The following is a 15743-nucleotide window of genomic DNA, read 5'->3' as shown; positions in this document are numbered from 1 at the left end:
CCCGTAGCAGGGATCCTGACTGGAAAATTAAGACAAACTCATCCTAGTGCTGATTTTGGGGCCAGTTCACTATGGCTCTTATCTTCAAGAGCACTGAGGTCTGCTTGATTTCGGTGGGAATTAGGGGCTTTGACAGTCTGGGCGTTAGCCTGTGTTTCTGTTCCTTTTGCTGGGAAATAGGGGTTTTTTTTTTTTTCCTCCTGCCTCTTCAGTTTGGAGTGGAAGTCTAGGACAGCACAGAGTCTCCCACCAGCTGAACAGGACCAGGGCTGTTATGAGCTGTCTACAGCATGGTACTGTATGGTGGGATAGAGCTGGTCTCACACGTAGGCAGAGCCCAGACTATTTAAGGGCTTCAAGCTCTTCCTAGAAAATAAATCATATGCAAAGGATACACTGCTGAGAATCTGATGATGAAATTTTTATATAGAAAAGTGACATGGTCCATAGACTCTGTCACTTGGATACCCTTCATGTGCATGCATTTTGTTTGTCTCCTTGGAGACAGTGGCTTGTCTGAGAGCAGCTAGCCTTGGCCAGGAAAGGCCTGACATTTCTGGTTTGTGGAATGAAGCTGTGCTGCTGAATTTTCCAACAACCACAGAGGCATGATTTGATACTGCATAAGCAGTTCTGTACAAGGTTATCCTGTGAGCATCTTTCTCTAATACCTCTCTGGGGACACCACTTGAGTCCCTGGTGTGAAAGACAGGTTCAAAGATCCTCGAGGAAAGCCTAGTGATCCCTGTCTCTTGGATATCAGAAACGTTTTTGAAATTTCTCCCTTCTCTTTCCTTCTTCCGAATAGCTGAGTCAGCTGGACTGGCATGTCTGGAACTCTGGCACTGTGAGCAGGCAGTCTGCCAGCTGCATTACACACCGCATCCAAAGGAACACGTCACTCCTCTCTCTCTCGTTTTTGGTGGGGTTTTTTCAGCCTTTTTTTTTTCCCCTTTGCAATCTCCACCCTCTCCCTTTTATTTTTCCTTGTTGATCCGTGTAGGTGAGTCAGAGAAACCTGCTCATCCACAACCTGTTCCTTCTTGCCAAATCCTGGAGCAGCACTCCCAGTTCTTGTTAAGTGTCAGGAATAGGTTATGAAAACAAAAGCTGATACAGGCAGCGTACTGGGTATAGAGCACATACTGTAAATGAAAATTAAATGCACAGTGAATGTGCTACTTAGAATGTGCACCTAATAAAGTGATGTCTTCTGTAGGATGCACTTTATTCTGTGATTCATATATAATATTAGTTTTCTTCCTATAAAACACCAGGATGGAACAGCAAAATTACTTAAGGCATAAGTAAGAGCACATTTAGGGAGAAAAGCCATCTTAATGCCATTGGATTTTAAAACAACAGGAGAGTGGAAAATTTCCAGTAGGAAAGCAGGTGGTTCATGAAAGTGTTTTTGAACAAAATGATTGAGCTTTTGACATCAGTTGTAGTTGTACTGATCTGAAAAAACTCCAGTGATATTGGCATGATTCCTCAGAGTTTATGGTATTGATGTGTTTCTAACCCCAGGAATTAAAAAATCATGAATCTGGATCCCTGAGATCATAGACACTTACAAATGAGGAGAGTGAAAGGTAATAAATTGGCCTTTTAATTTACCTTATAATATTTATTTCATGAGTGGGGAGGAAGTGATAAAAACATGCAAGCTAACTTTTCTCCTTGGTGATTTGACTCTGGGAGCTGGAGATGAAGGAAAGCATAGTATCGTATCTGACTTCAGGTGAAAGTGCAGGTGTTGGTAATTCTGTAGGATCAGGTCTGTCTCGATATCCATAGCTATGTTTCCATTGAGCAGCATGAAAAGATGGATTTTTGGCATGTTTTGTTGGAATGAAGCTGCTCAGCTTCAAATAATAGATCATCCACCAGGAAAAGTGCTTTGTTTGACTTTTACATGCCCACAGTAAAATGTCCACGTTAGCTATATTGTGAAAAATGTATCCATTAAGTTCATATCATTAGTCTTCTACAAGCAGTGAGTTTGTCCCAAGGGCTAATGATGAGCCAACTTCAGGAGACTGCAAGTACAGTTTTGGTTAAGATGCATGAGATTTCTGCTTTGATCAGCATGAAGTCCAGGACAAGTTTGACCTGGCTGGTATACAGTCCCTTGCTGTCCTGGTTTCAGCTGGGATAGAGTTAATTGTCTTCCTAGTAGCTGGTACAGTGATATGTTTTGAGTTCAGTATGAGAAGAATGTTGATAACACACTGATGTTTTCAGTTGTTGCTAAGTAATGTTTAGTCTAAAGTCAAGGATTTTTCAGCTTCTCATGCCCGGCCAGCGAGAAAGCTGGAGGGGCACAAGAAGTTGGCACAGGACACAGCCAGGGCACCTGACCCAAAGTGGCCAACAGGGTATTCCATACCATGTGATGTCATATTTAGTATATAAACTGGGGGGAGTGGGGGCAGGGGGATTGCTGCCTGGGGACTAACTGGGTGTCGGTCGGCGGGTGGTGAGCAATTGCACTGTGCATTGTTTGTACATTCCAATCCTTTTATTATTACTGTTGTCATTTTATTAGTGTTATCATTATCGTTATTAGTTTCTTTTCTGTTCTATTAAGCTGTTCTTATCTCAACCCACGAGTTTTATTTCTTTTCCCAATTTTCTCCCCCATCCCACTGGATGGGGGGGGGGGAAGTGAGCGGCTGCATGATGCTTAGTTGCTGGTTGGGGTTAAACTACGACACTTGCATAGGATCACACCATTGGTGAAAAGAAGGGAAAGGACCATTTTGTGTCGGGTAATATAACTCATAGCAAGAGACAGTAATTTCTCAGATTGTTCAATCCCAAGACAAGAAGACAGCAAGTTTTACTGCCCAACCACCTTCTGCAGAGGATGAACCTACGGTACAGACAAAAAGGGACTTGTCAAAGGCATTGAAGACATCAGTGTCACAGATAGGAATGAACCCAGATGTCCTAAATCCCTGCCTGCTGACTCAGTTACAAGACTCTCTCCACACACACAGAGAAATAGATGCAAGAAAACGAGAAAAAGAGAGATTTTTTCCTTCTCCCAGGTATCAAGAAGTGAGAAGTTTTACACTCTTTCACTCTTGATTCAGACCTGTCAGAGAAATCACCTCTTTTTAATAGCCTAGTGGAACCTTCAATATGAATTTTTGTTAGGGTGTTTTTCTGTCAAAGAATGCAGTTAAGTATGTTCAGAGTTTCCTAAATTCCCTGTTTTTACAGGAAACCTTTTTAAAGTACTTCTGGATGTTTAGAGCACTCTGTTTTGTGTTCTCTAGCTTTTCTGTCTTTACTTACAGCCCAAGCAGTTGCTTTTTCTTCCCTTCTTTTCTTTTTCTTCCTTTTGGTTTAATTTCACACCCATATTTAATTTCCTTTCATTTTGTCTGCCTCCCTTTCAGCCAAGGTAACGGTTTCTGAGTCTATCCAGGGCTTGTAGTGCAAAACTAATCGCACCAAAAAAGAAACATCCTAAACCCTCAAATCTTTCCTCTCTCCCTCCCTTCTCATTCTCTTCACTGAGCAAACCTAAAAAATCCTGGGGTTTAGGAAGTGCTCTGGAACTGTCATTATTTATTTTTTGTGTTACCAAAAAAAATACAGCTAGGAAAGATACTGAGGCTAACAGGAATTGCTGAATTGTATTACTCAGAAAAGATTAATGTAGCTTCAATGTTAGACATAGACCCTTGATGTAGAAGAACAGAAACTGTCCAGTATTCCAGATTAATATCTCTGAGAGTTAAAGGATCCTATCATCCTTTAAAAGATATCTTTACTGTTAATTTTTGCAGTGCTAAGAATTGTTTTCATACAAAATGGTCCTGACTTCCCTTGCCAAGTACTGTGGCTAACTTTGAATGTGGAGCAGTGAAGATCACAAGTGTTGGTGACGAGTGTGGTGGGAAAAGGAGGTGTCTGTCCAGCCCTGGTGGCGGCAGATTCATTTGCCTTGACGAAGCTGGAGTAAATGCTTTGGGTGTTGGGAAGAGCATTTGGGAGCAGTGAGCTGGCCCAAAAAGCCTTACCCCGGAGGAGCCTTTCGCATATGAGGTTTTCTAAAGTATGCAGCACAGCTTGGCTTAGCACTGTCTGCTTGAGAAGTCCCACCCTTATTTCCAGTTCCTCTGTAACGCTGGTGGTAAATATATAGGTTGTCAGGCAGAGAGCAACAGGAGGAGATAGGAAAACTGCCTAGGTAAAAGGAGTCAGTTAGCTCTTTTTCTGTTTGACCTCATTTGACATCTGTGCAAGACAGGACAAAACCACATGCGTGAACAGCAGATCTTTACCAGGGTAACACAAAGGCATGGGCCACACTGGTTCTTGGGCAGTAAGGGAAGTATGAATAAAAATTTTCATGTCCCAAAGGAGCCCATTAGCTTCACAGCCTGACCTGTTTTTAGAAGCAAGGTTTCCTTCACTGCTGGCCTTGATCAAAATAAATGAAAACTCCCAACTTCAGTGGCTGGGAAAAGAAGAGGAGCTGTCAATATTATTCTTTCTGTGTCGCTGTTATCTTCATGACAGCTTGCTGTTAATAGTCTGTTTCCAAAACTTTGTTTCTGACAGCGACAAGAAAAGGGAAAACTTACGTGAAGGGAAACTGGAGCTCATTCTTCCTATCTCCTAATATGAGACATTAAATTGAAAGGTGCCAGGTGCTAAAAGAAGTGCTTTTTCTTGTGCAGGAGCATGTAGGTGGAACGGTGGAACTCATTGCCACAGGCTGGGAAGAAAAGAGCTAGAGTTAAGGGCTTGTTCAGTGATTTTATGCAGAAGAAAGCTATCTAATGCTACAGTGCAAGTTAGGTATCATGTATTCTGCCTGTCTCCTTTTGTTTATATAGTATAAAATATAGTATTTGTTTATATAGTATAAAATACCACTATGTTTGCCACTGCTTGCTTCAAATAACTCAGATTCTGTTGGCTTTGTAATGCTAAAGGGCTTCTGCAAGATATGCAGAGGGGCAGCACATATAAACTGTAAGCAGCTGCTGTAAATTGACTTCAGGGTATTACTTCCATTGATGCTGCCTATGAATCTGGCCCAACACCTACACTTGTTTTACCCAAAGCGGGGAAAAAAAAAAACCCAAAACAACAAAAGCACTTCTCAAGGGAGTGTTTGTCCAGCAGCATTCCTGATCTCCACTGAGGTACCCACACCCTGTGCTGCATGAGTGAGCTGTTCCTGTCTGCCTGCAGTCAGAGCTCGGCTTGCAATGACATGTGCATCTCCAGTCACCTCCTTAAATTCCTGCTGAGCTGTGGCACTGATGGGGAGCGGACAGGGCAGAGAACAACAGACTGACCTAAACTTGTTTTTGGTTTTCCTACTCACTGTGTCCCAGGAGCAGGGTTAAAATGAAGAGAAGCCAACGAGCATATTTTGGAAGGTTTGTCATAGTGAACCAATTAACGCTCCACTTATCAAGTAGACTTTAATATAATGTTAAAGGTCTGAAGTGGAGTGGAAAGTACAAAGCCAGTACATACAGTTAAGGTTTAACCTCTGTTTTAAGCCAGTTCCCACCCACATCCAGATAGTGCAGAGGCATTGCAGGGAGGAGGCTCCTTTCCAAAGTCACCTCTCTTGTATTCATTGCAGGGCCTCTCTGTTTAAAAGTAAGTTGCTGTAAACATGGCTGCCTTCAAGCAATTTTGAAACTGGCCAGGTGATAAAACACCCCGTTATTTTGTGGACATCCTGGATTTTGTTAGTTTATCTCACCACCAGAGTGCTATTTAAACAGAGTCCCTTTTTAATAGTATTTAACCGTTTCAGAGTCAGTGTAAAATCCCTAGGAACCCCACCAGTGCCAGGGGTGCCTGAAGGACTGGGACGTGTTGGTATGGGACAAGCACAGTGCACCCAGATCAGTGGCCTCACAGTGCAAGCACAGAACATTTGCACTTGAGATTTTCAGATATATACGGGGGGATCTGAGAGCTCCATTGCCATTAATATAAACTAAAAATGAGTGTCGAGTGCCATTTGCCAGCTTTGAAGCTCTTATGTTGAAGGGAATAAATGTAAGCCAATAGAAATATATGAGGAGATCTTCTATCTGTTGCAATATGTTTCTTGGGACACGGAATTGGAGCAAATATCTGTGGATTTCATATTTTTCAGAACTAAATACAATGTTAATGTCCTTACCTGTGTTTTCCTTGATTCACTACGTAATTTATTTGCATGGTTTCGCGTAGACATGTGTGTTTTTCTTTGTTTTTCACACATACATAGATACAAAATACAAACCTACAAAGTGAACTGTTTGTCTTCTGTGCTGCTAAGGAAGAAAATGGGGTCTAATATTCTTGCTTTTCTGGTTTTAATTATCTAATGGGTGCTGAGAGACTGTGGCAGGAGTCCTGGATGGTTAGGGAGATTTCAGTAATTCTGTGACTGTGCCAATGAAACAGGAGTTTGTTTGTTTGTTTCTTAAACTTCTGGCACAAAAATGCCACCTACTTACTTATAACCCTTGTGGCAGATTGGAACATTGTTTTATCTGTAAAATCCTGCAGATCAGTTAATAAATAAACACAATCTGATGAATCAGCTTAAATAATAGAGCCACCAGTAGCTGCAAGAGAAATAGTAATAAACTACTAAAGTAATAAAAGGCTGCAGACAGAACCACCTTTAAGGTACAAATAAGGAGCCCAACCCCTTAACTCTTGTACATGAGCACTAACGTATACTGATTTACACCAGAGTCTGACCCGTGTTTTTATATGTAGAGAAGGTATAGATGCTTGAAAGTTTGTTCTGACTAGAGTATTTACTTGTTTTCCACATGTGCATGCAAGTGTTTTTGTGGTCCGTTCTAGCCAAAATGTAGCATGGATGAAGTCTTTGGAGTTTGTGTATAATCTGATGTTTAATAGTGCTTGCCACAGAAGATCAAGGGAGGACTGAACACTAGTACAGTATTTCACCGCTAGCTGCTTATTTTACGATACCGTAAACAACTGGCAGGTAGATGCAGGTGTCAAGCTGCTGGTTTGTGCCCTGGAGATATTTATAGGAAAGGCAGGTGTGTCTAGAAAACAAAGGGTGTGTAGGTGCAATGTTTTGCCATTGTTTTACTGCATGCTGATGTACCATGAGTATGTAGTGGTGTTTCACTGCTAGCTCTATAGGGCTACTGTAATAGTACATGGTAGTTGTCGACAGAAGTAACTTATCATTGACTGCTGCTGTGCAAAAAAAGTCAGGATAAGCCATTTCTCATTTGCTGGGAGGCTCACAAAATGTTGAACAGACACACACGTATCAATAAAATGTTGAACAGCCACACACGTATCAATAGGCAATTGATAATAACCTTTACTAAGAGGCATTGGGCCATGAGGTCATGAAGTGAGCCAACAGCTCTATATCAAGCTCCAAGTCAAGAAATACTAGTTGCTTAGTGGCATGTATGTAGGCTTCTCCTATTGTAATGCTGCATTTTGGTTTTTGAACCTTTTGAGGTGTCCAGAGTGTCCAGAAACCTTTTTAAGCACAGATCTAGCTGTATGGTCTCCTCTTCCATATGATCTAGCAAACCTGTTCTTTACCACATGATATCATGAACCCTAATACTTGGCCCAAAATACCATAATCTAAAAAGTGCTAGCAGAAGGGACACATCAGAAATCCATGAGGTCCAGAAACGTATCAGCATCCCATGAAATGTACCCCAGGTATTGCTGTCTCTGCTTGGACTGGCAAGCATTAAAAGATTAAGGGCAAAGTTTTCATAATGTGATTAGAGATTTGGTTCTTTCTGAAAATCAGACTGCTTTAAGATGTCACAGGTTGGGTGCTCAGAAGTGGAGGTACTTGACACTGCGTGTCACAAGCCTGTGTGTTTGTGTGTTCTAGCAGCATTTATTTTAGATATTTACATGTCGTGACTTTTGCATGCAGGTTGTCTTGGACAATCTCAGGTTAGCTATGGGACTTGCTGTTATTTCTGAACTCTGGTATATACCGATTTGTTTGTGTGTGTGTGTGTAATCTCCCAGGCAAAAAAAAAAAAGGCAACAAATCAAAGAGCTCCCATGAATTTCAATGAACACATTTACAGTCATTAAGCACAGCAGCGAGATACAGCAGCAGAGTGGGAGGCAGTTTCCTTTGCAAAGCTACGTGCTGCTCAGAGCCAGCATGGGCTTAGGTCTCGCTTTAGGGTTTTTTGTGATTAATTTGTTCAGGGGTCTATTATTCATGTAAATATTTTTGTGTGTGAAGCTTTGAGTTAGGCAGCTCTAGAAAAGCTTAAGTGCACTGTTTAATTACAGTAGCAAACTGGAGGGACTGTGTGTTGCCTCTGTGCAGCCTCAGCCCTCCTGCCGAAACCTCGGCACTGCCTTGGACCTCCCTGGCTCTGACAATTGCTTCCTCAGCTGGGGGAAGCTGGAGGTGGAAGGACCACAGTAGCTATTATATCTACCTTTTTGTGACTATTGCACACTCTGTTTTTTTTGTCTTGTGTGGTGTTAAATGTCACTAAGCTCAGGGGCATTTTACATTCCCTTGGGCTGATCATTTCGCAGCCTGAAGGGACACCATGCCTGCAAATTGCCTCATATGCCACCTATTTTTTTTCTGGTTTGATTTTCTTATTCCTGCTTGATCCTCTACTCTGCGCCACCCTGAATATCTCCTCCCACTCTTTAATGTTCACTCCCTTATCTAATAAAATCACAGTGTATTATTAAGTCCTTAATTTCTCAGTAGAGATATGGGCCGCATTTTTCTGTGTCTACGTACTTGTGTGAGCTTCACCAAATTAGCCTCTGTGCATCTCACAAAGTGCATGAATTCATTTACATGCTGTGAAGAAGGGAATTATTACCTTAATCATACGTATGAATAATTGAAGCACAGGAAATCAGAATAACTTGCCTGCAGTCACAAAATTTGTAGCATAACTAAGAGTTGAACCCTACACTCCCTAGTCCCAACCCAGCACTTTAATCATATTTCCTACCTCTGCATTAAAACTGATCTTACTGTCGTTAAGTGCCATTCAAGGCAAAGGGCTGCTTTGGGGTGGGTAGGCACTATATAACTGCAGAACAGCTCCCCTCTCCCAAGCAGCTTCCAGTTTTAGGGAAGAAAGAAGAAATAATGAATTGATACTGGTTATCATTGTGACAGACAATTCTGCAACCTCGCTGACAGGTATAAGTATCAGCCCAAAAGACCATTTTAACTTCTTCAGTGCTGCTTCAGAAAAGCTTCAGTTAGAGAGTACTGAGGTTTCTTCCAGCTCTGGGGTGCTAGGGTTCGAGTGGGAGTTCAGATTTTACAGAAATAAGTCATGCTTGGTGTGCTGCTATCAGAGGGACTTCTTCAGACCAAAAGTAGCTACGTCAGGTGGCCACTTAGTTCAGAAATCTTGGCTGGCTTCCCTTCCAAGGGCCTGATGGGGCAATAATGCAAAAATAATAAAAGTCTGATACAAAGCTCAGTGCAAAGTCTCTAGTCCCTGGATTGGGCTGACGTATGTCGCATGGCTGTAGTAATGCCCTTTCCTGTAAGAGCTGGTTGTGTTAGCAGTTAAGCTGTTGCAGGGACTCAGGACGTGGGCAGGTGGATGGGAAGGAGTTCTGATCTGCGCTGCTGCAGAGGAGAATGTGGTACCCAAAACAGGGAAATGTGGGAGTAGTTAATCCTGACTGCTGAAGCTGGTGCATGTTTTGTCATTGGTCTTAATGGAGGCAGGATTTTAGCTCAGCGAAGTGTATTGTTGCTCTTAACCTGTTCTATAAGCCTTTCTCATGTTATATGCTTATGGCAAGGTATTACCTGGGATGCCTTGTTATTTCCCTTTGACTTACTTTATATTCTGCTATGCACTCCCATCTCTTTTGAGAACAAAATACTGTACGAATGCCTTACGGGCTCTTTCTCTTTCACTGACCTTTTTTATGACTTTAAAGAAGTTTCCCTCGGCCCAAGTCTGCTTTCTGTCTTGAATATTGACCTTAGAGTTACACCATCTCATTGTCACTGCACGCAGACTTCTCAGCTATCAAAGTTCACCCACAGGACTCAAAAGTATTCCTAACTCAGAAACACCTTGCCTTTTATGTCCTCTTCCTCTTCCCCCTCCTCCCTCCACATGAGCATTTTAATTTCACAAGCAAACTCTGTTTCTCTATGAATTTCGACAAGCAGTTTACCTGTTTCATGGTAAAAATTGTACTTCAAATTTAAATGTCTTTTTCACTGTGACTGTCATAATATTTTCCACTTGAGGCTGAGACTCCACTGTGGGTTTTCTGTGCCACATTGTCATCTCTATGAATCTGAGCTTAAATGCGTGGAAATTCTGACATTTCAGTAAGAAATATAAAGTGGTTTTTTTATGTTCTCCAAGTTAGCTGTTTCATAGGTATGGCCGCTGGGGTTTGCCCAGTGCCTTGGTCTTTCCCAGTTCAACAACAGATAGAAGATTTCTCAAGATTTTGGGCTTGTTTGCATTCACTGTATTGTGTCACTTCTATGAGAATGAGTGATGGTAATTTTTTACCTGATGGCTTACCCTGAAAACGTGATAAAGGAATAATTACCACAAACCAGGGATTTCCAAACTGACTTTTCTTGGGTGCTGCTACCATTGGCAGCTGTGGTTACATACAATGTCAAATGTGGTGTCCGTGTACCATGGTCTTCAGTGGGGATCTCGGAGAAGGCAGCTTCATACCAAGCAAGCTGAGCCAAACTTAAGTGGCTTTACGGTGGAAATGGCTCTGTGGTGGAAAGAGCTGCATTTAGTAGGGGCTTGGAGAGGGTTTTGGTAGGCTATAGCAGTGTTGAACTCCTTGCCTTCAAGTCAATAGCCTATAGACCAAGACTGCTTGTGCCCAGTAGTGCAAGCCACATATTTTGGGGGTACATTTTGACTATTAATGTTTACCTACTATACAGTATTTGACAAAGGCTGAAATCTCTCTTGGCAGTCATGTGTTTTCATATGGTGGTTTGTTATGTGGAACAAAGTATGCTATTGAGGAGATCACCGGAATTTAATTCTCTAATAGACTTTTACAGCTTTCTATTGGGTAATATGAAATATGTAAAAATGTGCACCCACTGGCAACGTTCATGTCCACAAATATACATATTTTTTGTCATTAGTTACTTTGAGAATATGAGGGGAAATTTGCAGCTATTTCAATGACGAGACGTTTGTCACAACGACAAGGTTTCTAAAATCCAGACCATAACTGCTACCTTGGCTAGCTGCACCTCTTACCAAACAGGTATGAGAATTGATTCTACTGTGGTCTGACTTGACCAATTGCCCTGCAACCCAAGTCACAGTCACTTTGTGTAATTTTATAGTATAAATCAGATTTTACACATCTGGGGCTATGATGTGATTTCATCTGTCGAGCGGGGGGACAGAATTTGGAAATGAACCCAAGGGAGTTGTATTTTATCCTACTCAACTGGAGCTCACAAACTTTGTTCTTCATGGTTGTGTCGGAGCAGCTTCCAGTTGCGTATTAGGCAACATGACTAACATTTGTCACATGTTGTTTATTCTCTTATCTCCTCCCCAGAGGAAGGAGCATGTGTGCTGGAGTATTTCTTTCCTTGGGGAGTTACGTTCCTCAAATCCCATATTTCCTGTAGAAATCATGCCTTTATCATTAGCTTTTATCGCCTCTATGAGCCTTGAAATTTGATGGAATTTGGGTAGCTGACTATTCTAGATATCATTGGAAAAGCTCAGCCTTGTGTGTGAATAGTTTCTGAAATTGTTGCGATGCAGGGAGCAACCATTTGAAGAGGTGTAATATAAACTTTTTTGATTGTAAAATGTTGGGGTTTTTTGTACTGTGAGCTTGTAGCAGAATATGTTTCTCTGTGCTAAATGATAATATATTTAATGATTTGTAGCTGTCTCTTGAATAGCTGAAAGCAATCATCCCTTTCCCTTGTGTCTTACAGTTTATCTAAGTTGCTTGATAACCTGGTGTAGCCAAACCGGGTGGGCTAATTCAGGCCGGCTTCAGCTTGGTGAACTTAATCCCTTCAATTGCGTTGGATTTTTTTTATTAGATACCAAGTTAGCTTCTAATAAAGGTGTCAGAGTGATAGACATTGATACCATCTAGATGCATGATGAAGCATTCTAATGGTGATGATAAGTCTTTCCATCTTAGGGAGGCACCAGTGCATTTTCCTAAAGGTGCTTCCAGAATGAGATGGCTGGTTTATGTTTAAGAGCTGAGGCTTGATCCAGATCATTCACATCAAGGGCAATTACTCTGGGAATGATAATGAGCCTCACGCTTGGCCTCTGCTGAGACTTCCAGTACCAGCACCAGTTATGGCAACAGTGTAAGCCAGTGAGCAAAATAAAATAAAGACCACAACAACTGTTTGGTCCAAGACACAATACTTTCCCGAGGATAAGCCTTATCTCTAAACAAAGAGAAATAAATCCGTGCTTTGGATGCTTATTAAAAGCAGCTTTTCTTTTTTCCCTGGTGGAAAACTGGGTTGTGTCACTGAACTGCACACACAAACTTTTTGAGAAAAACACAAACTTTCTGCAAGTGTGTTCATTTAATCGAATTCCTTTTTTTCTGAGACAAAAACATTTGAAACTTTTTGACCAGCTCTAATACCAGAGGCTCAGGCTTTTTCATCTTCCATCATATGGGTGGTGTGGGGCACACACTGGGGTATGTGCTAGTCCTGAAAACGCCCCAGAAAATTTCCCTGACTCTGGGTCTTTTGTGTTTAGGGCTTCCGCCCTAACACAAGGAGCCCTCTGCCCAGCTTCTTGTTGGCTACAGGTGTCCGCCCTGCATTTTCCCATCCCAGTGGTGACAGTGCATTTTGGCTGCAGTTAGTACAGCTTGGATTTTTTTAAGTAAATGACCATGAAAAGCTTTCAATATTGGGACAAACCCAATAGAAACCTGTATATTATCCAACAGAGGATGTTCTCAATTTCTTTGGCTGGAAACTAAAATTCTTACCTAAGATTTCCAAAACTCTGGAAGAAGTTTGACCTTCCCCATCCCTCAGCCAGCTCTGAAAATCACAGCTGATGGTGTTTTACTAGACTTGCAGTACTGACTTAATAGCTCTTTAGTTATTAAGAATAAAAATGTTCATGTTCTACAGGTTTAAATTATATTAAAAGCCTTTATTAGCACGGCTTGGCAAAATACACTTCTGGCTAGCTTTCTGGCCTTGGGTTAGGCTATTCTTGTGGTTTCTTAATGACATGCTACGAAAAGGATATACTTTATGAGAATCTGGTGCCAGGTTTTGCATGTATTAAGAATCATTTGCCATTTGTTCATAATGCTGCTGAGTGAAACAAACAAAAAAAAAAATTTAAAATTTGGAGTTAACATCTTGTGTTCATCTAGCTTGATTTTCATTGTACATGGCCTTTTATATTTTTTGTATGTATATATTTATATTATATACATTTTAATATTATCTGGTCCTGTGCATTACTGGTGGCAGCTCAGTTCTGGCATGTAACAGTGCTGTTACGAAAGTTACTTTCTGTTGTCTTTTATTTTCCAACCTTCCCTTAGTAATTTTGGCAAAGTTTTCTCAATGAAAGAAGAACTCCTCTGGGCCACGTAATGGGTTTCCCCACAGTTGTTGGGAGCAGAATTAGGCCACTGGGGCAGCTCTTTTTTGTGAAGGCAACTGTTCATGCCATGGGCAAAATGTCTCAGAAGTTTCTTTCCCACGAGACTTGGTGACACACAGGCAGTGCTGAGGTGTGATTCAGCTGTTTGGTTTGTTTTCCCCTCATCATCTGTTTATTTGCTTTGCGACCAACAAGTCCGCCTCTTTTTCCTTCTGCTGATACGACACGTTAGAGTGAAAAACGGATGGGGTGAAGTACCCAGCAGGTGGGAGGAGGTGTGTGCGGTGGGAAAATGGGGCTGGGAAAAAAGGTCTGGGACTTGAGTAACCTTTCTTAGGTGTCTTTCCATTGCAAGAGTTGTTTGTTGCAAAGGTGTGATTTTTTTTTTTGATAGCAAAAGTGCATTGCAGTGGATTTGACCTGATGCTCTCGTTCTTTCCGCAGTGGGGAAGCCTCACAAGTGCAACTACTGTGGCCGGAGCTACAAGCAGCGCAGTTCGCTGGAGGAGCACAAGGAACGCTGCCACAACTATCTGCAGAATGTCAGTATGGAGGCTGCCGGGCAGGTCATGAGTCACCATGGTGGGTGGAAACCGCTTTTGAGGTCTCTTGGACCTAGAGCATCTCTTGTGGGTTTTTTTCCATCTGTTTTTCTTCCTTCCTTTCCACTTTGCATCATTTCCATCTTATAGATTGCTTAATATCAGATAGGCAGGAGGAGAAAAGATGGGGTAAAATCTTCACTCTGTCCATTTAACAGCATTGGTTTTGCTGATTTGTTTTCTTTTTTATTTTTATTGTTAAAGTCAGTATTTCACTTCTTAGTGTGTATAAATATGCAGACATGAAAATAGAGCAAAGTCACCTGTGCAAAGTTACCCTAAAAATGAACTAAGCCATGTATAAGATGTATGATTCTCCCCCCTTCCTTTCTGATAGTGACTGATAATTATAAGAGATAAGGATGGTGGAGGTTTTCAGAAGTCATTATTTCTACTCCCTGTAATATTATCTTATATCCCCCGAAAAGGGAGGGATAGATATAAAAATCTCTAGAGCAGAATGGAATTCAACAGTGTTGATGAAAGTAATTATAACAACAACAAAAAAAGTTTATATGCATTTACATGTGTTAGTATTAATATGTTAACTAACACTGCATGTGTTAATATACATAAAGACTGAAGATTGCCAAAAAGATTGTTGAAAGCAAGAAATGTCAAACTCCATGAATTTGTTTTCAAAAATTTCTGTAGCTATTACTATGGATAATGAACATAATGTCTCAGACTGCAGGGTTGTAGGCTTATCTGTAGCGATAAATACTAAATGGTAGCTATCCAAAAATTGTTATAATTTCTTTCAAAATTAGTGTTTTGGAAACTCTTCTAAAACTGAACGTCCTTTAATTTTTAAAAGTTGTCTTTAGATGTTTGGTACTTCAAGTATTTCATATTTCTTACTATCAGAAAGTATAAAAATTATGTGTTTTCCATTTTGAGTAAAAATTACCACATACCTAAGAATACCAAAAAGTTAGATTGTAGGTAAATGAAAAGTTGAAAGAACATTTCCTCTTTCTTTTCCATTTTGCTTTTCATTGTTGAGTGGAGTCAAATGGCTTCATTTGGAAATTAATTATGTAAAAGTTCTGAAAGGTCATTTCTAGAAACCTAAAATACAAGCTGAAATAAAATCTATTCAGCATTTCTAATATGGGTTATTTTTTGGTGAAAAAAACGACCAAAAATTTTTAGAGTACTTTTCCATCAACAATTTAATCCTATAGAGGCATTCTAAATGTATTTAATATGTATTGCCAAAATGTTCATACAGCTCTAGTAAGTAATTACTATCTTTGTAGATACCCTGGAGACTAAAATCAACATTTAAAATGTAATGGATGATTTTAAAGACATTGAAGTTAGTGATTATCTGCTTTAGGCCTGAATTTACATTTGTAGAAGTCGGTGGAAAGACTGATTTCAGGGCTTTGCTATTTGCAGGTACCTGTTGTGTGCTTGGTCTGTTAGATGGAGTGCTTAGTTGATAGTAGGAGTTCAACCACCGACTTCATTCCCCCAAAAATAT

General features: G+C 40.8%; 1 protein-coding gene across 2 annotated transcripts in view; it reads left to right on the top strand.

The window, feature by feature from the left end:
• IKZF2 (IKAROS family zinc finger 2 (Helios)) overlaps positions 1 to 15743 on the top strand; it is a 109122-nt gene that overhangs the window by 80609 nt on the left and 12770 nt on the right. For both annotated transcript variants that reach the window (XM_010583255.1, XM_010583254.1), the window contains exon 5: positions 14097 to 14234. In XM_010583255.1, the coding sequence (XP_010581557.1) occupies positions 14097 to 14234 (138 nt within the window). The remainder of the gene's footprint in view (positions 1 to 14096; positions 14235 to 15743) is intronic.

Source organism: Haliaeetus leucocephalus, unplaced genomic scaffold (assembly GCF_000737465.1).
Source record: "Haliaeetus leucocephalus isolate CR32 unplaced genomic scaffold, Haliaeetus_leucocephalus-4.0 Scaffold880, whole genome shotgun sequence".
NCBI lineage: Eukaryota > Metazoa > Chordata > Aves > Accipitriformes > Accipitridae > Haliaeetus > Haliaeetus leucocephalus.
This window is presented reverse-complemented; position numbering and strand designations above follow the sequence as displayed.